General features: G+C 38.7%; 1 protein-coding gene across 5 annotated transcripts in view; it reads left to right on the plus strand.

The window, feature by feature from the left end:
- LOC105478008 (sodium leak channel, non-selective) overlaps window positions 1-21,673 on the plus strand; it is a 369,785-nt gene that overhangs the window by 109,145 nt on the left and 238,967 nt on the right. For all 5 annotated transcript variants that reach the window (XM_071081072.1, XM_071081074.1, XM_071081073.1 and 2 more), the window contains 2 exons: window positions 15,248-15,390; window positions 15,520-15,624. In XM_071081072.1, coding sequence (XP_070937173.1) covers window positions 15,248-15,390; window positions 15,520-15,624 — 248 coding nt within the window. The remainder of the gene's footprint in view (window positions 1-15,247; window positions 15,391-15,519; window positions 15,625-21,673) is intronic.

Below are 21,673 nucleotides of genomic sequence, written 5' to 3' on the forward strand. Positions count from 1 at the left end.
ACTGCTTTTTAAATTTTAAATTTCGAATTTTGGTTAGAGCTCTGAGAGTATTTAAAACTATCTTTACCTACTCTTGTCAGACAATCATTTGAGGCGCTAGGAGCGCAGAGAAGGCAGAGAAATGTTCTCCCCACCCCAAGCAGAAGCACAGAAGAACTATTGCTAATCCAAAACACAGAGAGGAAATTTCACCCCTCCTCCCTTCCCTTTTCTTGGGCTAGTTTGTTTAATTTTAAAAGCAGAATTTTTGCTTTCACAAAGTATACCAGACAGGAATTTGTTCAAATTCCTCAAAACCAAGCCAAGAAAAGTTTCAGAAAGTTCAGACATGCATGGCAGAGTGGAAAGAACGTAGTCTGTGGAGGCGAGCACGGATTCATCGGAATGCCACTCCAGACGAACTCAGGGATGTGTTTAGTCTCATTAAGCCACAGTCTTTTCGCTTTTAATGTGAGAATGATAAGAATGAACTTGCCAGTGTGTTGATAGAGAATTGAAATAGAGAAAGGCCTGGCCATGTAACAGGATGTTTCTCTCCATCTGCGTAATCTGTGACAGCCGTAGGAAGTTCAAGGTTATGACTGTTCTGGGTTTTTGGCCAAGAGTTGTCTGTGGCTTCCATGGGTTGGAGCTGTCTAATGGGGCCCACACCACCGTTGCTCTGCCCAGAAGCTAACCCAAAACATGAGGTTTTTCTCCAAGCAACAGAGAGGGGCTAAGCACCCAAGGATCTCTATAATAGGAGCAGGAAAATGAAACTGAGACCTTGCCCTGACTTAGAAGTTCATAGCAATAATTGCCCCAAATAAAATACTCATGTCTATTGTTTGTGGTTAATAATCATGCAACAACATGAACTTCAAGCCCAGCCTATTCTTGACTCTTCCAGGGACTGAAGGCATCTCAGAGCCCTACCCCTTACCTCAGAAACTGCAGGGAGGAGCCTGGGTTCTCAGAGTCCAAGAAAATGCACCTGATAATAGCACCTGAACTTCCTCCACATGAAGAAAGCCTGATAGGAACAGGGGATTAAGCTTGAGTGGAGGGCAGGATCCAACCCACAGTAGCACTTCCTTGCCATGTGACCTTAGCAAATGGCAGAACTTGCTTTCTTTATCAGTAAAATGGTGTTCTTTGTACTAAGGTGGCAGTGAGGATTAAATGAGCCAAGCCTGACCTACACCAACTTGTGACAAGTCTCAGACACTTTAATGAATGTGGTGATATTCTAATGTTTGGGATGCTGAGGTGGAGGACGATGGTGTCCCACCTCCTGCAAATGCCATGTAGACACTGAAGCAACGCAAGCAATGGCTCTAAAGTCAAAACCAGCATCAGGACTCATATAAAAGAATCACCAGGCCGGGCGCGGTGGCTCAAGCCTGTAATCCCAGCACTTTGGGAGGCCGAGACGGGCGGATCACGAGGTCAGGAGATCGAGACCATCCTGGCTAACACGGTGAAACCCCGTCTCTACTAAAAAATACAAAAAACTAGCCGGGCGAGGCGGCGGGCGCCTGTAGTCCCAGCTACTCGGGAGGCTGAGGCAGGAGAATGGCGTGAACCCGGGAGGCGGAGCTTGCAGTGAGCTGAGATCCGGCCACTGCACTCCAGCCTGGGAGACAGAGCGAGACTCCGTCTCAAAAAAAAAAAAAAAAAAAAGAATCACCAGGACAAGGGTAGGGCAGAGGGGAGGCCAGAGCAGCTCTCTCAGTGCCTGCATGACTGGACCTAGAGGGATTTCTCGACATGGAGAGTAAAACAACCCACGACCCACATTTCTGAGGACCGACGTGGGAGAAGGGCCACATGAGGCCATGAAATGAGCATCTGCAGAGGAAATGGAAGCCAGTGTCTGGAGACAAGTGAAGCCATTGAGCTAGCGATGCGTGAGAGATACTGTGGGAAGGGATGCCGGGAATGCAGTGCCTCTCAAGGGAGGTGGCTGAGTCTGGCAATGAGGGCCTGGGGCATCCTCAGTCAGCAAAGCAGGTCTGCAGCCTTGGGAGCTTTGGCAGCTGGTGTGGGTCACCAACTGGCCTCAGGCACCATTCATGGAAATTAATCTGGATAGTCCCCTCCTGGAGACCCTCCAGGATGGCAGATGAGCAGACTGGCCAGCTTTCAAAGTCTGCTGACCTCTATAATTGTGGCTCTTCGCATGGTCCAACACACCCTTCCCTTTTACATGTGTTTCCTCTTTGAATATTTCCACCGGCCTCTCTCCCTGACCTTTCTCTGCTTTGTTACTTTCCTTTGCCCATTTACTCTACATTTTATGTTTTGTCCAGATGAACATACCTGTGTTTTATCTGCCAGGCACTGGCCCGGGCACTAGGAATATGGTGGTGACCAATACAGAGTGGCTGCTTTCGTGGAGTTTACAATCTACAAAGGGACAAAAAGATAAACAACTTTAAACTTTAAAACTTGGAAAAACTTTTATAAATACTGCATTTTTCCAATACAATGAGATAAGCAATGGTATAACCTACATTGTACAGAATCTGTGCCTCCCTAAAATTAAAGCTTTGAGATAAACGGAGACAAGAGGTATTGTTGGACTTGAATTTGTCATGCAAATAAGATTAAACCTTCAATATTAGCCTTTTGATTGTTGTCTCTTTTTACAGTATGAGGTAGTCAAGAATTCTAGGTCAAAACATAAGGGTTAAAAGGCTAGAAAAATTAAATAGGCCAAATGAAAGAGTCATCTCACTAAAATGTCTATGTAGACGATGAAATGTCCTTGTGCCCCTTTAACTTCAATGATTTGTGCTGGATATTTTATAAGTGTCCATTAGGCAATAGCAAATTTATTCAAATATAAGAGAATTACGAAACACAACTATCATAGCAGGTACTTATTTCCTTCCAACCAGTAAGTAACCACCAATGATGAGAAGGCAGAAAGTGACCAAGTTAACCAAATAAGAGAGTTGGATACAACATTCAGCTCCATTTCTTCATGTCCCAATAAGAGACATTTGACCTACCTGCCCTCTCATTCCTAATCTTGTTGAATAAATCTAGTACAGAGGTTCATAAAAACTGTCAGATATGTAATGCTGGATTTTGTCAACAAACAATAACAATAATTTTTTCTGTAAAAATTATTCCAGGCCAGGCCGGGCGTGGTGGCTCACGCCTGTAATCCAAGCACTTTGGGAGGCCAAGGCAGGCAGATCACCAGGTCAGGAGATGAAGACCAGCCTGACCAACATGGTGAAACCCCCATCTTTACTAAAAATACAAAAATTAGCTGGGCATGGTGGCAGGGGCCTATAGTCCCAGCTACTCGGGAGGCTGAGGCAGGAGAATCACTTGAACCCAGGAGGCGGAGATTGCAGTGAGCTGAGATCCACCCACTGCACTGTAGCCTGGCAACAGAGCAAGAATCTGTCTCAAAAAAAAAAAAAAATTATTCCAGGCCGGGTGTGGTGGCTCATGCCTGTAAACCCAGCACTTTGGGGAACCAAGGTGGGTGGACTGCTTGAGCTCAGGACTTCAAGACCAGCCTGAGCAACATGGCAAAACCTGGTCTCTACAAGAAATACAAAAATTAGTCAGGTGTGGTAGTGAGTGCCTGTAGTCCCAGCTCCTCATCCGCCTGTAATCCCAGGCGGAGATTGAAGTGAGCTGAGATGGCACCACTGCATTCCATCGTGGGTAACAGAGCCAAACCCTGTCTTAAAAAATAACAAAACACACACCAGGGCCTGTCAGAGGGTGGGAAAGAAGGGGAGGGAGACCATGAGGACAAATACGTAATGCATGTGGGGCTTAAATCTAGATTGGTTGATAGGTGCAGCAAACCACCATGCCACATGCATACCTATGTAACAAACCTGCACATTCTGCACATGTATCCCAGAACTTAAAGTAAATTTAAAAATAAAATAAAAATCATAACATAATAATAAAATAAAAGTCATTACATCTGAAATAAATGTACTTCAAATTAAAAAGAAAATTAAAGTACAAAAAAAATTCAAATAAAAATCATTTTAGATGTTTCCTCAGACTTTAAATGGAGGTCATTAAAGCTCAAACACCTGACTGCAGAGTGATTTGTAAGACGAACACATACATACACACTCTACAGAAAGACTTATGAATACCCTGCGTTGGTTGATGAAAAATAACAGTGTGTCATACCTTCTGAATAGTGAATTAAATAAAATACTTTTAAAGTTTTAAATAATTGCCAATTGCTCCATATTTCAAACATATTTCTCTTCATGTTGGAGTTTAGCTAGCATTTCCAGGGATGATTTTTCTGTATTCCTCCCAGTCAGGAATAGCAAGTTCGTATTACTCCATCAGCCACAGCGCAAATGTCTGATTGCTCTCTTGAGGTCGTTAGCCCAGATACTTGCTAGAAAGGTATGATTGCTGGTCAAATGAGCTCTGGTCTGGTGCAGCAGTCTTGCCAATGTGCCTAATGACAGCGCGGAAAGACATTTTATTCCAGGCATAAGCAGGCCAGATCACAGCTGCCCAAAGCTCTCTGGCTTTGATTAAGTTTGTTGTGCTATTATGTAATGGGTACTTGAACCATATTCCATGAATGACCGTTTTCCTTCCTCCTTTGCCACTGTTCTATTATGTTTTCTGTATCTAATGTGCCTTGTAGTTAGTTGTTAAAATCAAGCAGGAAAAAACAGGCAAACATTAAAACGTAAATAGAAAAAGTTGTTGGTGGGGAAGATGACTTATAACGTATTATTCTGACATAGTGTCTTGGGGTCCACCAGGAGAATCGCCTCATCATAGTTCAGCCTCCGTTGGTGCTAATGATGGCCTTTTCATCCTATACTGTTAGTGATGCATAAGCCAAATTGTGACCAGGCAGACTAGACCACATGTAAGCAGAGAACCACGTCTTTGTAGACATTCATTTAAAACTCATTTTAATCAAATATGTTCATTTATCTGTAGTAGTTTTGATCTATATCTTAAAACGAAGCTTTTTTGACTTCTGGTTTCTGTTTCTGCTCGTAAAGAGCTTGGAAGTTATCAATCCTGTCTTCACAACAAGAAAAATGCTGAGCACACTGAAAGTAACTGGAAATCAACACTGTTTTAAAAGTTAATTGATGACAATTTTCTCACATTCTTCTCTCACCTCTGTAGAGTTCTGGTCTACATTGGAAATGCTGGAAGAGTAGGACTATACAGTATAGAGCTTTCTTGGTAGCATAACTTAATACATGAAAAATAATTTTTAATTTTAGTGTAACCTTAATAAATCTAAACTGGAATCTGAAGCACACTGGAAAAAAAAATCTAAACCAGTTGAACAAATTTCAATTTTAAACGTGTTTTCGGGCTTTGGAAGCTTACGTAAGAATGTGGATAGCAAATACAGGAAAAATTCTGTGAATATTTTTGTTCGTATATGTAAATGTGAAGGTATAAGAAAAATTTCTCCATGTATAGCTTCAAATTTTTAGCAGTTAGTTAACATTTTCTATTCAGTTTTAACCATTAAATTGTAATATTATTACAAATGATACTAGAACACATCTTTGCTTTTAGTGTTGTATTGTAAATATTTAAGTTGATGAAATTCAGTGTAAATTTGGCATTTATCGTAATACAAATAAGAACTTTATTTTTAGTTAATTCCATACATTATTTGCATTTGTTATCTCATATATTTTTAAATTACATTTGGTCACTATCACTCAGGCATGTTTCTTTCCTCCCACTTAGATCCAAATTGGGTTTTTAAAAATTGGATTGTAATATGCCTTTATAAACAAATGTCAATTATTTATTTCCAATCTTGGTTGATCTTTTTATTCTGAGATTATTCACTAGATCATTCAGCCTACCTATAAAACATAAATAAATAATTGCTCTTGTAGCTATTCTGAGGTAGACTGACCAGGTCTACCTTATTGTTAACTTTTGCATTTTTATTTTTATTGAATGTGTATGATGGTGCAGATATGAACTATGTGCATATCTCAAAATAGGAAAAATATCTTAGTACTTTTGCCAAATACTTGGTTCTAATTTTTGGACTATTATGAATTTTTTATGTCATAACTATCATCACCTTAACATTATGCAAAGTTCTAGCCCTTTTGCCTTAATTTCCTTTGAAAAGATTTCTTTCCAATAAATCTTCCAAATATGGGTGACAAAGCTAAAAGACCCTAAGAGGAAACATATTTCTGGTATGACATATTTTGCTTACTCTTTAGGACAATTGAAAAGCTTCTAATTAACTTTTCTTTAGTGCCTTAGTGGTGACCAGCAGTATCATCACTGCCCTAGCGCATCCATGGAAGTTGAGGTCCAGGGTGTACTGACTCATACAGGTTACCTAGGTAAGAAGTAATGGATGATTGGAATGTTAGGAACTGTAACTGACAGCTAACGGTGGCAAAGTGTAGGGTTTTTTTTCTTGTCTTGTCTTCAAGTTTTGTTTTTTTGTTTTTGAGACAGAGTCTTACTCTGTCATCCAGGCTGGAGTGCAGTGGCGCAATCTCGGCTCACTGCATCCTCTGCCTCCCAGGTTCAACCAATTCTCCTGCCTCAGCCTCCCGAGTAGCTGGGATTACAGGTGCATGCCACCATGCCTGGATAATTTTTGTATTTTTAGTAGAGACAGGGTTTCACCATGTTGGCCAGGCTGGTCTCAAGCTCCTGACCTCATGATCCACCTGCCTTGGCCTCCCGAAGTGCTGGGATTACAGGCATGAGCCACTGCACCTGGCCTTTCCTTTCTTCTTAAGACAACTAATGGAAAATACATTTCCAAGAAGCTCTTTTGACCTGACATCACTACTCCTCAAAGGCAGAAGGCTGACTCACAGGCCTAGAGGTGTCTGACATGATTTCTTTGTTACCCTTACTCTCAGCCTACCTGGAAATGGCCAATCACGGGGAGACGGGGAGTGCTTTAGTTGGCGTGTGGACTGAGCGTCCTGGGAACTGTTCTGCTGTAGTACCTACATTTTCCTGCCAATGTCAGCATCCAGCTTGTCAACACTTCTTTTCCATTTGTGAATACTATAGTGAAAGCCTTCACCTCTCCTTTTCTTGGAGTATTTTCCATTCAGAACTTGGAACTTAAGTTTTCTACATTTGAAGAAACATATTTCAATTATGATTCTTTATTACTTATAAAAAATTAACTTAGAAGATATATGTAAACATGTGTATGGTTTAAGGTAACAAAGTGATTTTTGCCAATATGGCAAGGTGTGCCGAAAGAGTGCTTAAGTGTAAAAAAAACAAAGAAACCAAAATCAAAATTAAAGTAGCTCAAAAACATAAAGTTTATAAATGTTTTTAAGACATTTATAATAAAAAAGTCCTTTTGTGTTTGTTCCATGTTCTGGAATAGCAAATAAAAAATGTGGTTTTAGCTTTGTTTTGTTTTATTACCTTGATATGCCACGTGGCAAGCCTCAGGCTCAGTGTGTGGAGCACATGAGTTGAGTGTGTGGACAAGTTGTGGTGAAGATTATTATTATAGGCACAATGTTACAGCACAGTCTATCAGGGAAAATACTGATATTTTTGTGAGGCTGAGCGTAGTGGCTCACGCCTGTAATCCTAGCTCCTTGGGAGGCTGAAGCATGAGAATTAGTTGAACCCGGGAAGTGGAAGCTGCAGTGAGCTGAGATAGCACCACTGCACTCTAGCCTGGGTGACAGGGCGAGACTCCATCTCAAAAAAAGAAAAAAAGAAAAGGAGGAAAGAAAGAGAGAGAGAGAAAGAAAGAAAAAAGAGAGAAAAAAAGAGAGAAAGGAAGGAAGAAAGGAAGGAAGGAAGGAGGGAGGGAGGGAGGGAGGAAGGGTGGAAGGTAGGTGGGTGGGAGAGAGTAAACATGGTTTACAGAGGTTTTATTCACTAGTAATTTTATTCACGAGTAATTTAATTCTGGCTGGTTCATTGTTTAATAAATCTCTGCAATTCAGAATGCACCTTGCTCGCTATTGCTGGTCTGCTGATCCACATGATCTTATTTCGTGTATGTGGATCATCCAGCCACAGTGACAAAGGTTCATTGTGTTGAGTCCAGATGTCCACCTTAAGAGTACACATCCCTCACTGCTGCTTTTTTTTTTAATTATCTCACACTAAATACATTTACTTTATGATAACTACTGTTGGGGTGCAATCTACTCTTACCACAGAACCAGCTCTCAGTTAAGAAGAAAGTATTGAGATGGTGTGGGGAAATTTGGTGAAGAAAAACATTATAGTAAGTTACAGTCAATCTCACTACTGACTGTTGGCTAAAATATTTTTTTAATATGTGGCTAAAATCTGCATAAAATATGGTATATCTGAGCGAAGAGATTATCAGAGGGTGAGAGAAACTGAGAGTTCACCAAAAACAAAAGAAATAATAATTTCAATATAGATTTTGTCATCAACAAGTGACCACAAATGCAAGTTGTAGCTGAATTGAAGAGGCAGCCGCTTTGTTCTAAATCTGGTGGCTGCTGCTTAGGTTTCATTGTAGAAAACATTGAACTGTTTTGCAAGTTTGTATTATCTGTCTCATGGTCCAGACAGAACCGGAGTCTATCAACATGGATTAAGAATTAGTCTGTTTTCTTCTGTGTTTTTCTATGAATATACTGAATATCTCATCTCGATTCAGAAGAAAAACCTGAAAGCTTTCCAAAAAAAAAAAAAAAAAAAAAACCGTGTGTGTGGTTTGTCTTGGGACAGTTCAGAAGGTAGTCATTTAATTTCGTTCGGGAAAATTTTGCACTATTTATTTCATTCAAAATATGTTAATTTTCTTTTTCAATTTTAATTAATGTACTTTTGTAACGGCTCATTCTGCAAGTAGAGATAGCCTCCCTTCCCCCAAACTCTAAGATATGCATGTATATAGTCATCTTATTACATAGCAGGAAGTTTAAAAAGGAATAAGCTTTTGTTTTCAGTGCCTAGTTGTTAAAAGAGCAAAATGATAAAAATTTATGTAATGGTACTATTGAGCTGTCCACTGTGTGGCAAATACTTTATACAAACAAGCGATGTCTTAGGAGCTAGGCTTTTAACCTTCAGAAATCTTTAAGGGAGAATAAAATGTCATTTTTAAATCTCGCCTTTGATCTCAAGTGAAGAGATTCAATTCATTTCAAAAATAATATAAATTTTATGCTAGACCCTGTGCTAGGCACTGCAGGGCAAAAGCTGAAGAATCAGAAAGGCTGTCAAGTTAGAAAAGTGTTTCTCAATTGGGCAATTTTTCCAACAGGGGCCACTGGTCAATGTCTACAGATATTTTTGGTTGGGGGTTGGAGGGGCCGTTGGAATTTAGTGGGTAGAGGTCAGGGATGTCGCTACACATCCTGCAAGGCACAGGACAGACCTTCCCATTAAAGCATCATCCATCTGCAGATGTCACTAGTACCAAGCTTACATTTTGGGTAGCTTCAGCAAGTTCTCTCTTAAACTATTCATAGCTCCCTTTCTTCATTAGTTCTGCAGTTTAATAAGAATATTGCCCTATGGAGCAGTTCCAGCACTTTGGGAGGCCGAGGTGGGTGGATCACCTGAGGTCAGGGGTTCGAAACCAGCCTGGCCAACATGGCAAAACCCTGTCTCTACTAAAAGTACAAAAATTAACTGGGCATGGTGGCGTGTGCCTGTAGTCCCAGTTACTTGGGGAGGCTGAGGCAAGAGAATCACTTGAACCCGGAGGCAGAGGTTGCAGTGAGCTGAGATCAAGTCACTGCACTCTAGCCTGGGTAACAGAGCAAGACTCCATCTCAAAAAAGAAAAAAAATAGCTGGAGATTAGGACAAGTTGTATATATGCAAACATAAAAAATAAATAAAATAAAACCCAGTATAGCACAACCCACCCCATCTTGAGCAAGCTGTACTTATAATCATGCACGTGTGTAAATATCAAGCTCTTATTTGACCACCATTCAGGATTGAATAGTCATTGCAACTGTAGTTGAGCAAATAAATATCTATTTGGAGTTTAGGATAAGGATTGTACACTTCCACAGTTAAGTCTACTGGACTGACAGTAGACAGTTCATTGAGACACTGATACAGCATAGTCATCCATGTGTAGTGGTTGAGTAACATGTAAGTTTCTTTTCCCTTCCAACTGAGGGGGATGCTCAAGCTGAAATTTAACAAGGACAAAGTCGATCAGCTTCTCTCTGAAAAGGGTGATGTCTGATCAGTCAGCTGGAGGATCAGAAAGAGTGATTTAGAAAAGTCTGAGGGAAACTGATGATCTTGAGTAACAAGAAAGTTGTCATTTTGTTCACCACAGATGAAATTCTATTCCCAGACAGTAAGTGAAGCCAGATAATCAGGCCGATTTCATAAACAGTAGATTGGATTGGAGGAGTTAAAGGACCAGATAAGAAAACGAGCACCTAAAGCAGGATGACCTGGGTAAAACAAAGGATGATTCACTCAAAGGGGCTGCAAGGACTAATGCTGCAGACTCCTATAGCTTGTTGTGCCTTGCAAGGCCAAGAGAGATTCCCAAAGGGACTGAGGCCTGGCAGCATCCAGTGAATGGGCTCTTGCCTACCTGATATGGAGCTGCCTCAGAAGATAGTGTGTTCCGTATCCCTGGAGGGGTTAAAGTTCAAGAACATTGCTGAGGATCCAAACGCTGGGAGAGAGAAAGAAATGGATGGTCCTAAAATAAATCCTCTTTGTTCTTAAAACTCTGAGTGTGGGAGTGAAGGTGATTATTCAGACCAAGCCCCTGGGTACTGACTCATTCTTATTCCACTGTCTCGGGCCTACGTCTCCAATTCTAACTTTCCAAATTCCATCACGGTAGATCAGGTATTCCCATCATTAGAATAGTACTGTAGGTGGTTTGTGTTTGGAGAGAGGTTTAGTGGTAGGACCCCAGATTTGTAGTGTGTTACTAGTTATCATCACAATTTTATGACCCTCTCACTTGAGAGTGGGATGACAATGTGGTTATTAACCTGAGACTAGAAGAAACAAATGGGAGTACTCCCAAAACACAAATATCTCACCTCTTTTTTTCATGGGAAAAGAGTCAGCAGAAGACGGCAAGGCAGTCAATAAAATCCTGAAGGTAATAAAAACAGATGGGGATATAATTTCATTCAGAGCTATACAAAAATATCCTGTACTCATTCTCGATACAGGAAGTGTGTAGAAAGTTTCAAGGTTAGTATTTATCTTCTAAACGTAGACTTGTGGTCTTCTTATTTAATAAATTCAAACCACCAGTGGAAGAAGTCAGAAAGAATGAAGTCAGGAGAACTGATTTTCATGAGTAACATTGTTGTGATTGCATTTCTTGCACAGCCTTAATTTGTGCCTTGAGAGGTTAAGGTCTGAGAGAGTAGTGCTATTCCAAGAGCTCTCCAGGGATATTTTTGGAACAGGCCTTATTGTTCTCTAAAAAATTAATGCGTTATATTCCCAGGTGCTGTTGTCAAGCATCATTTTTCATTTAACAAAAATATGGTCGTTTAGCCAGAAATTTTAGTTCTGTAATTAAAGTAGACTAAAAATATTCTGCAGCGCATCTAGAAAAAATATTTTATATGAATCATTGTGCTTCCCAGAAATTTTCCATGTTGGATCAAACAGTAGATGAAGACTTTTCTGTGTGTTTAGGATGGGTTTTTATGTTTATATATGAGCATGCAGGTGTTTTAAGAGAAATTTGAAAATCGGCAAAACGAAGTCAATTCACTATAAAATAGTTTCCAAATTGTCTGTGCAGTATTAATATTGAGGAAGAATTAATTGAAAGCAAATATTTGAGAAATGCTTTCGTATGTCTGTAGGCTACAAAATCGTTGTTTAATTCATCAACAATCTTTGAGTGCTCCTCAGCATCTGGTACAGAAATGAAAAATACAGTTTTAACTTCAGAGTGCTCACACCTAGTGAGGGAAACAAACAAGGTAGAGAATTCAGCATGATGAGTGACATGAGATAGGTGAATGGGAGGCTCTCTGGGAGTACTGAGGGCCATTGCCTAGTGTAGCTAAGGGCAGAGAGGAGCTGAGCTGGGCAGCTCAGGAGTCTGCCAAGAGGGTCAGAGGGAAGCAGTTCAGGGCCAGCAGCGAGAACGGGACTGTGCAAAAGACATTTCAGCAGCTACAATTTCTTTCTGAGAGTCCTCCACTTCCCAAAGAAAATGAAAGGAACATTTATTTGATTTTTGTCAGTTTAAATATTGGCCAACCATTGGAAAATCATTATTGAAAAGTGATTTCTTTTGCTATATTTGGCAAAGCTGGGAGTAGAAAAGTGATGAGGAAGGACCATCTTAGTCCATTGCCTTTGCCTTTGTAACTGCTACTTCTTCACAGCCTTTCTACCCAGTGCAGTTCACATATGGGAAACATTTCTTTCCATAGTCAGCATCTTCCTGGGGAGTGTTTTGGTTATATTTTCACAAATGTCTCACCTCTTTGTATGAACAAACCTTCTCTTTGAGCTGTACTGTGAGTTTCTGCTTCTTTCCTTTTTTCCTTTGTCTAATTAGAAAAAAAAATAGAGTGGAAGCTTTAAGGCTACTTGTTAAATGTGCTCTTTTTTACTTAACTCCAAATGACATCTTGTTTGTAGATGTAATTAAGAAAGATCTGGACAGAGACAGGGAGGATAATATTCAGTGTTCCTCTCAAATTGAATTTTATGGTGACAAGCTCCATATTTTACAGGAAAATGCTCAGTTAGTACAGCTGTTAGACTTTAATGGTAGATAATAATGGATTTCTGTAGCCACGTTTTTGTTTTCATTCAAAAACCTAGAGGAAAATAAGGGATATAAATTATAAATTATTTGTTTAATGTTAAAAATTTGTTTCCTATTCAGTGCACATAAGCAAAGGTTTTGTCCAGTGTTAGTACCTATGAATCATTAATAAAAACAGTTGCTTCTGTTTGCTGTTGACATTTTATGTATGTGGTGTTCCTCCCTGAACCTTTTTCTTAAAAGTCAACTTTTAAGAAATGATGTGCAAACAAAAGGAACTATTTTATAGTTAATTGGTTTTATGTTTAAAGATGATCGATATACAATAAACTTAGCCATCATAATCCCTCAGAAAAACATTAACTGTATTTAAGGATAATAAGAGAAAATAATCTCTTTTTAACATATTTATTGATATATAATAATTGTACATATTTATGGGGTACTTGTGATATTTTGTTTTATGGGTAAAATGCATAATTATCAAATCAAGATATTTAGGATATCCATCACCTCAAGCATTTATATTTCTATGTGTCGGGAACATTTCAAGGCCTCTCTGCTAGCTATTTTGAAATATGTAATACATTGTTGTTAACTATAATCACCCTCCTCTGCCATGGAACATTAGTACTTATTCCTTCTATCTAACTCTATGTTTCTACCCATTAGCAATTTCTTGTTAAAGCCCCAGTCTCAATCAAGAGAAAATATAAATAGCATGGTAAAGAAAAAAAAAAAATTTATGACCCGATGATATGGGTTCCATTTCTGGTTCTATACTTTCCACCTTGGAGAGCTTCATTAACCAGTGACCTTCACTTTTCTTTTCTGTAAGATGGTATTGATAATATCTGCCCTCATGCCCACTTCCCTGTCTGCCTAACTAATAAGACACAGATTTCCTTAGCATGTAAGTGTGTTACAGAGCCTAGAAACTCAACATGCTTCACAAATATCAGCTGTATGATAAGGAGTTACAGTACCAATGTACAAAATATGATTTTTAAAATGAGAGGCAGGACATTTATGAAGTTAAATTCTATGTAAAGTATATTAACACACATTAACACATAATAGGTGATAGGAATATGCTTTTCTTCTTTCTCTTAGCTTTTCTTTCCAGCCTCTTTTTCTCTCTTGTCATCAAGTCTGCGGCTGGACTTCCTTCTGTTCTGCTTGCATTGGTGTTTGCTGATGTTCTGATTCTGCTTTCTCATGCACGGGCTCAAAGAAACAGTGAAGCTGCCCCAACGTGTGCAAAACCCTCTTCTTAGCTTGGATGCTTGGTCATACACACATTCTAGTTTAAATTCCTATGTAATTAGAAAATATATGAGTGGAGATTGGTTTTATATTCTGTAATAATAAAACTTATTTAGAGAAGTAGGATTTATTGAGGTACAAATGTTTACCAGTTTTATGAATAACAGCATATAGTTATTTTATAAACAACTTCAGTGATATATGTTTGTGTGTTTTCTCCCAAAAGCATATTGAGCAATTATTTTCAATTTTATAATCATAATGATACCTGCAATATCTTAAGAACCTACCCTATGATTTATAGGAATTAAGTCATTAAATCCTCACAACACTATAAAGTCTGTGCTATTTCCCATTTTACAGATAGAGAAACTAACTACAGCAAGGCTATTAAGAGACAAGATATCATCATATTTGGGAGGTGTGGGGCTTTGTACCAGAATGACTGAGTTAATTCCAGTTCCCTTCATTATTATCTTTGCATCCTTAGACAAGTCACTTTAACTTTATATGCTTTAGTTTCCCCATCTGTAAAACATCTCATAGTGTTGTTAGGATTAAACATATCTTTTCCCTACATGGCATTTCAGGTTCTCTTAGCCAATGTTAAAAAATCTGTCCACATATTTTTAACTTTCCTTTCTTTCCATGACTAGAAGTCCTTTCTAAGAGATAATCCTCCCAGAAAATACAAATCCTATTTGGCGATTCGCTGCCTTACATTTTGGTGTTCGGTAACACCATGGAATCCAAAGACAAGCTCCATCATATTCATTGTGGAGCCTGAGACACTTTACTCTCCCTATGAAAAAGTGATTTCAAATGAAACCCAGTTCTGCCATTTCTTTCATTTTGGTTAAAACTATAGCAGGTGCTTTTCACCTTATTGAATGTGTTAGGCTCCAAGTGGCAAGCTTAAATGGTACATATCCTTTTTAAAATTATACCTATACATACTGGGTTTGACCGTTCATTTCCTTTTCCACATTATTAGTTGCATTTAACAGCTAAAGGTATCATATCAAATTATTTTATTGCTAGAGATATTGAAATTACCCTGACTTCAAGTCAGAAACAACTTTATTAAAATTTTAAGAGTGAGAACAGTAAAATGTGTTGCATGTTTCACATTTTACTGTTTTCAATTTTTGAAAAGCTTTTGTCATTGAGAAAATGAGTGTGGATAAATATGGATTGTTTTCCTGGAAAATGGTTTCTTATTTCAAAAGTCAACTGTGACTCAGTCTGTCCTCCTCTGTCATGGCAGGAACCAGTATATTCACCGTCTATGAGGCCGCCTCGCAGGAAGGTTGGGTGTTCCTCATGTACAGAGCAATTGACAGCTTTCCCCGTTGGCGTTCCTACTTCTATTTCATCACTCTCATTTTCTTCCTCGCTTGGCTTGTGAAGGTACTGCGGAGAATTGTGCTAAGAAAGTCTATGTTCTGTGATGGTTCTGCAGATCTTTGGTTTGGTTTTGGTTGCCCTCTGCTTTGTCATTCTTAGAGTTTGATAAATGTGGTTTGTGATTTTTTTCAGAACGTGTTTATTGCTGTTATCATTGAAACATTTGCAGAAATCAGAGTACAGTTTCAACAAATGTGGGGATCAAGAAGCAGCACTACTTCAACAGCCACCACCCAGGTACGGTATGAGCAAGAGGATGTCATAACCCATCTGAGCGTGCACATGTCTCACCCTCACCATCAGTGGACCTTGGGGAAGCTCTTGCATGTCGGGCTTCTACAGTCTGACTCAGGAAGCTGTCTAAAAATACAGGCACAGGCCAGGCACAGTGGCTCATGCTTGTAATTCCAGCACTTTGGGAGGCTGAGGGGGAGGGATTGCTTGAGTCCAGGAGTTTGAGACAGCCTAGGTAGTGTAGCAAGACCCCATCTCTACAAAAAAATTTGAAAAATTAGCCAAGAGTAGTGGCATGAGCCTTGTAGTCCCAGCTACTCAAGAGGCTGAGATGGGAGGATCACTTGAGCCCAGGAGGTCGAAGGTGCTGTGAGCTGCAGTCACAACACTGCACCCCAGCTTGGGTGACAGAGCAAGACCCTACCCCAAAAAACATAAAATAAAATAAAATAAAACAGGTTCAAAGGCCCAAACCCAGAACAATCAGATCAGAGCTTCTAGGCAGTGAGGGAATGACACCTATATTTTGTAACAGCTCCATGGGTGGTTTTGATACAAAACCAAGATTGTCAACCACATTTATTACATACCTTAGATTCTGACATCACAAGTCCTCAAATGGCTTACAGATACAATGTAACCACTATGGAATTTCTGACTTTTATGAGTATTTATTCATGTACTTGCGAGCCTGTGTAATGTCTATGTGTAGGATTAGAATTTTGTGATGGAAAATATATCTCATTCAGAACAAACCACAGTGCAATAAATTATGACAATGATCCCTCAAACCCACATGCACGTTTGTGATTTTTCAAAGAATCCCTGTATATTCAGAAGGATTCCCGTAAGTCCCATAAGACAATATTGTTTCCATAAAACCATAAGGCTCCTGAGAATTTGAAGGTGGGCTACAAATTTTCTAAAAGCAGCAGAGCAGTTATTACATAAGAGGGCAATTCAGATCCAATGCCTTTTTTTTTTTTTTTTTTTTTTTTTGGATTTGTTTCATGTGTGTGTGTTCATGGTAGTTAAAAAAAAAAAGGAAGGGCAGGTTTGTATATCTTCTTCTAGTGTGAATCTTTATAAAAGACAGAGAAAATAAAAATTCCAGAATCAGGAATAAAATGATATAATGCCTTGTGACTATTATAATATTAAATTCTAAAGGATATTTAGCAAGTTTGTAAACACTTACAAAAGCTGTTAAGACAAAGGTATCTGTCAACACTTACAAGAACTGGTAAGACAAAGGTATCTGTCAAGGAGCCGAGGTGTACAAATTTTACTTTTGAAAACCCTCAAGTTGAACTTTTAATAATTATATGTTAAAACGCAATTTAACACACCAATTTGGGAAAAGCCTGATGGTGTTGAGGCATCTTTATGATGCTGTAAAAGTCTGAATTGTCCGGTCAGTTCATTATAGATGAAATAGTGTCAGTCTTATTCAATTTTGACAAATAACAGTTCAAACTTCCATGAAAGGTTTTTCTGAATATGCTATCCAGGTTATATCAGAGATGCCATGTAGAAAAGCCTTCAAGAAATCAACCATACCAAGTACTTATCTCCTCTCTCCTCTCTTTTTGCAAACTATGAGAGATAAGAAAGTTCCCAGTCTGTTCTGAGGTGACAGCCTCTAGAAGGACATGTTTTCACTTATGACTTTGAGACCCAAATGGAACATGGAACTATGATCTCAGCCCTTAACTCACATGCAGTGTTCCTGGAGATGACCTAAAATGCCTTTAAAACCATAGTATGTTTATGGAGTAACTCTCAAGTACAAAATCACAGCTAGAAAAAATAGTGTTTGGAAGCACCACCAAGTTAGCCAATGGTTCTAATAGAAAGGGAAATGTGAAGAGACTTGGAACAACCTTGTACAAAATCATTTTGATGCAAAATTGTACTTAATCAAGAGGAATGAGTTGGTAATTCAGAGGTAATGCGTCTAGATATTCAGCAGAGGTAATCACACAGAGAATTGTGAAAAACCTTCATTAAGAAAAATGCTATAGCTGAGGACCTGGTTGCTAAGCAACCAAAGCTCCTGCTGTCAGCCTCTGGGTGAAACACCACTCAGGCAGCCTAGCAACGGGCTTCAGGCCCCGCCCACCCTGGCTAGCCACTTGCAAGTGGGCCCTCTGATGCTTTTATGTGTAGAGAAAGGAGAGACATCATTTGCCATGATGCTATTATGTTTGTAAAATATGACCAGATTCTGTGAACAGAGACTTCTCATTCAGTGGTTTAAAACACTAAATCATAAGTTACTAATTTGAAGGAATTAAAATAAAGATGATTATTGTAACGCACACAGCTTTTCGAACATGGAAGTTCATTCTTGCCTTTCTCTAGCATATGGAAAATTTGCAGTTGTTAAATATAGGCTATTCTCATCAAAGGATTAAAGGGTCCTGGGCTTGTTGGACTTGTTGATGTCTAAGTCTGCAGACTTCCCATAACAGCTATGTGTGTAGAAAAAAAATATGTATATATATATGCACATTTTCAGGACAAAGAAGGGGCTTTCTGTTACATTAGGCAGATCACTAGTAATTGACTCTGATAGGGACCATTTTAAGGGAGGCGAAAGGAAATCTGTGATGAAAATTGTTTCTTTAAACTAACAAAGCAATATTTTTCAGTTGGATGGTCACCACCAAATGCCTCCAAGACACAGCATAGAAACAAATTACAGAGAGATTAATGCCAAGGGTCTTTAGGAGACCACAATATAACATGTAACTGGAAAACAGAGGGAAAATGATGTAGAAAATTTCAAATTACTAAGCATTGACTCTGCCTGGACTCTGAGAGGCTTGTGATTTCATACCTGCCTAATTCTTAGCCGTGGATAACTATTGCCTTGTGCTCAGCTGTGGATTAGGTTGAAGGATAAGTGATTCATACACCCATGATATAATACCCCCCTGTGTTAATCCACTGTAGGATTACCCAGGCCACAACTTTTTAGTGATATCCCATCACTGGATGTTGGGATGTGCAGATGAGCTGAAAGATGAAGCCCTGAGTACCGTATCTCACTAACCCAGACCTTTCCTCCCATTATTTAGATGCTTTACTTCAGATACCTGTTACCAGTCCCATGGTCTTCTGACCTAGACTAGCTCATGATAAAGATGAGCTTATCCCAACTTTGCCTCGAGTAGAACTCAAAGAACTGCTAAACTTTACAGCCACACAAGGCTACTTTTCTGTTAAAATGATAAGAGACAAAAAGCAGGCTTCTGACAGTCAATACATATATAACTTTTATAAATGAATCATAGTCCAACAGGATCATATCGAAAGTTTGGTAAATAAATAAATATTCTGATTGTACAAAGACATTTCTGGGTCTGTTATTATCTCTAATTGAGCATTCTTGCTGACATGTGTTTTCTGAATTAATATTCCCTAATTAAGAGAGAAGACTGATAAAGGTAGAATTGGTGTGGGAAGAAAGGGCACTTATGAGTTTATTCTCCTTTGGGTTTCCATCAACGTTCTTAGAACGTGGATTATACAATGCCTAAAGCAACGTATGTATAAATGTTAAGTGCTGGGTTAAAAAGTAGAAAAAAAATTGATGAAAAGACACATGATGAAAAATGGAAAGAATTTCTCCTCCAAAGAGAAAGTTACATATAACTTAATGATCAAAGACAATACTTTAGCAAAAATGTGTTTACTGTGTTCCAAGACCATTCATTCCCTCATGAATATACATCATTAAAATGTGTGAGAAAACAATTCAATGAATGCATTTCAGGGCAGGGTGCTTCTAGCATAGTGTAATAATGAGCACCTTCTAATAAGGAATCATAATAATGGAATAATGCAATCATCATAGGAAGCCATAAATGAGAATTAAATTTTGTGAGGTTGCATCATTGAATATATTATTTCATAATGAAATCAAGCCAGGTATCCACTCTCACTATTTTGTGTCATAGTGACTATTAGCTATTTTTTGAAAAACCATCAATTTTCAAAGAATCCAAAGAGCATACAAATTGCAAAGTAAATTTTAGATTTTCTCTGCATTACTGTGTATGTGGATGTCTGTGTGTGCCTGTCCTGAGTTTGGAATTCTAATTCAGCTGCTAGTGATTCTCCATTACCATGATTCTTTCTCTTACCACTATCCATTAGATAACCTGTTATTCATGCTGTTGTTGATGATTATGATATTATGCCTATAATAGAACAATCCCAGAAGCATTTATAACTACTTTACAAACCAATCGACCAGTTATAAAACTCTAGCAGTTGCAGATGGACAGGCCTGAGAGAATTCTCAAAGTTGAAATCTCCATGGGCTTCCAAATGATTGTGCTAAGAGGAGAGTGCCATGGAAATTCATTTGTGTTATTGGTGATATTCTGCCAATTCAGAACGTCTTCTTACAGTCACTCCCATATATTGAGATCTGCGCTAGCCTAATGGCTTTACAACCTGTCTTATTTAATCTTCACAGTAATACTGTAAAGCGGGCGTTATTAATGTCTCCACTTTGCATGTAAAAAATGACAATGATTGGAAAGTTAATTATCTAACCCCATGTTATATAACTGGGTAGTGGTAAAACTGGGACTCAAAACCAGGTTGCTCAGCTGCAAGAGCCTTTTTATTCAGCATGAGATGCTACCTCCTTTCAATTTAGCCATTACAAGCCCTGCTGTCAACATGCTGTCTTTGTTCTGGCCCCGTGTTAACTTTTCTTTTCTTAAAAAAGACCGTATTTATTGCTGGCTGAAAGGGACATTCGCATACATTGTTGCCAAGAGTATGAATTAAAATATCTTTTCCAGAAAACAGTTTGGCAATATGTATCCAAAAGTAAAACATATATACTATCTGACCAAGAGAGTCCACTTTTAGAAATTTATCCTAAGAAAAATTTGGGGCAGTAGCCAAGGGCATATGTTTGAGGATGTTTATGAGGCATTATGGCAATTTTTTAAAAACGGAAACAGTCTTAGTCTCTAGCAATAAGTTATCGATTATAAATTATGAAATTGGAATAAAGGCAAACCATTAAAATAAGCATTGAACTTTATTGATGTGAAGATATGCTGATGACATATTAGTACAAAAAAGGATCCCATGTTTGTGTGTGGGATGCAGGTGTGTGTGTGTGTCTGTGTGTGTAAAATACCTGGAACATTAACTCTAAAATGTTAGTGGTGGTATATCTGGGGAATGGGTTTAAGATGTTTCTTTGGCAACTCATCCTCATTTTCTAAGCCTTTAACAGTAAAATATTTAATTATAGAATGAGAAAGGAAAATTGCACCAGTAAAATGAAAAGAAAAAATAATGGACATTCTAACAGAAACCACATGTACTAGTTAAGTTACATTCGGTTGCAAGGGACCAAAAAAGCCCGAAATAAGTTGCTTAGGTGAGGTATGCGATGAGGAGTCCCGTTCTCTCTCATATAAAGTCGGAGGTGCTCATTCAGCGTGGTATGGTTGCCTGTGTTGCCACGGATCCAGACACCTTCCCTCCCGTTCCAGTTTGCACAGCCTCCATTACCACAGTCACCTTGTAGACTAGCATGGCTGCTGTAGCTCTAACCCTCACATCCATATTCCAGAGCACAGGAAGAAGAAGGAAATATAGGAAAAGAGGGTTTCTGCTTGCATCCTATAGTCCTGTATGTAGTTACATGGTCAAGGTCAGCTTCAAAAAAAGACAAGAACTGGCCTTTTTTCTTGGTAGCCTAGTGACTCCATACAGATTCTCTTTGTAAAACAGGGAAAAGAGATACAAAGGAAAGACTGGCAGTCCCTGCCACAATCCCCACAAGGATTTGAGTCTCTGAGGATTCTTGGCTTCTGCTAGCTAGCCCAACTTCTGTCTCAAAGATCTACTGTAATATTAACCAATCGAAATGTTGCATAATTCGGGGGACTAAAGAGAAATTGAACGTTTTTGCATTTCCTTTACTTTATTTCATACAAATAAATGACCTTGAGAGAACACTTTTACTGAAAATTAAATTGATTCTTTTGATTTTGGTCTACTGAAAAAAACA

The sequence above is a fragment of the Macaca nemestrina genome, chromosome 16 (assembly GCF_043159975.1).
Source record: "Macaca nemestrina isolate mMacNem1 chromosome 16, mMacNem.hap1, whole genome shotgun sequence".
NCBI classification, from domain to species: domain Eukaryota; kingdom Metazoa; phylum Chordata; class Mammalia; order Primates; family Cercopithecidae; genus Macaca; species Macaca nemestrina.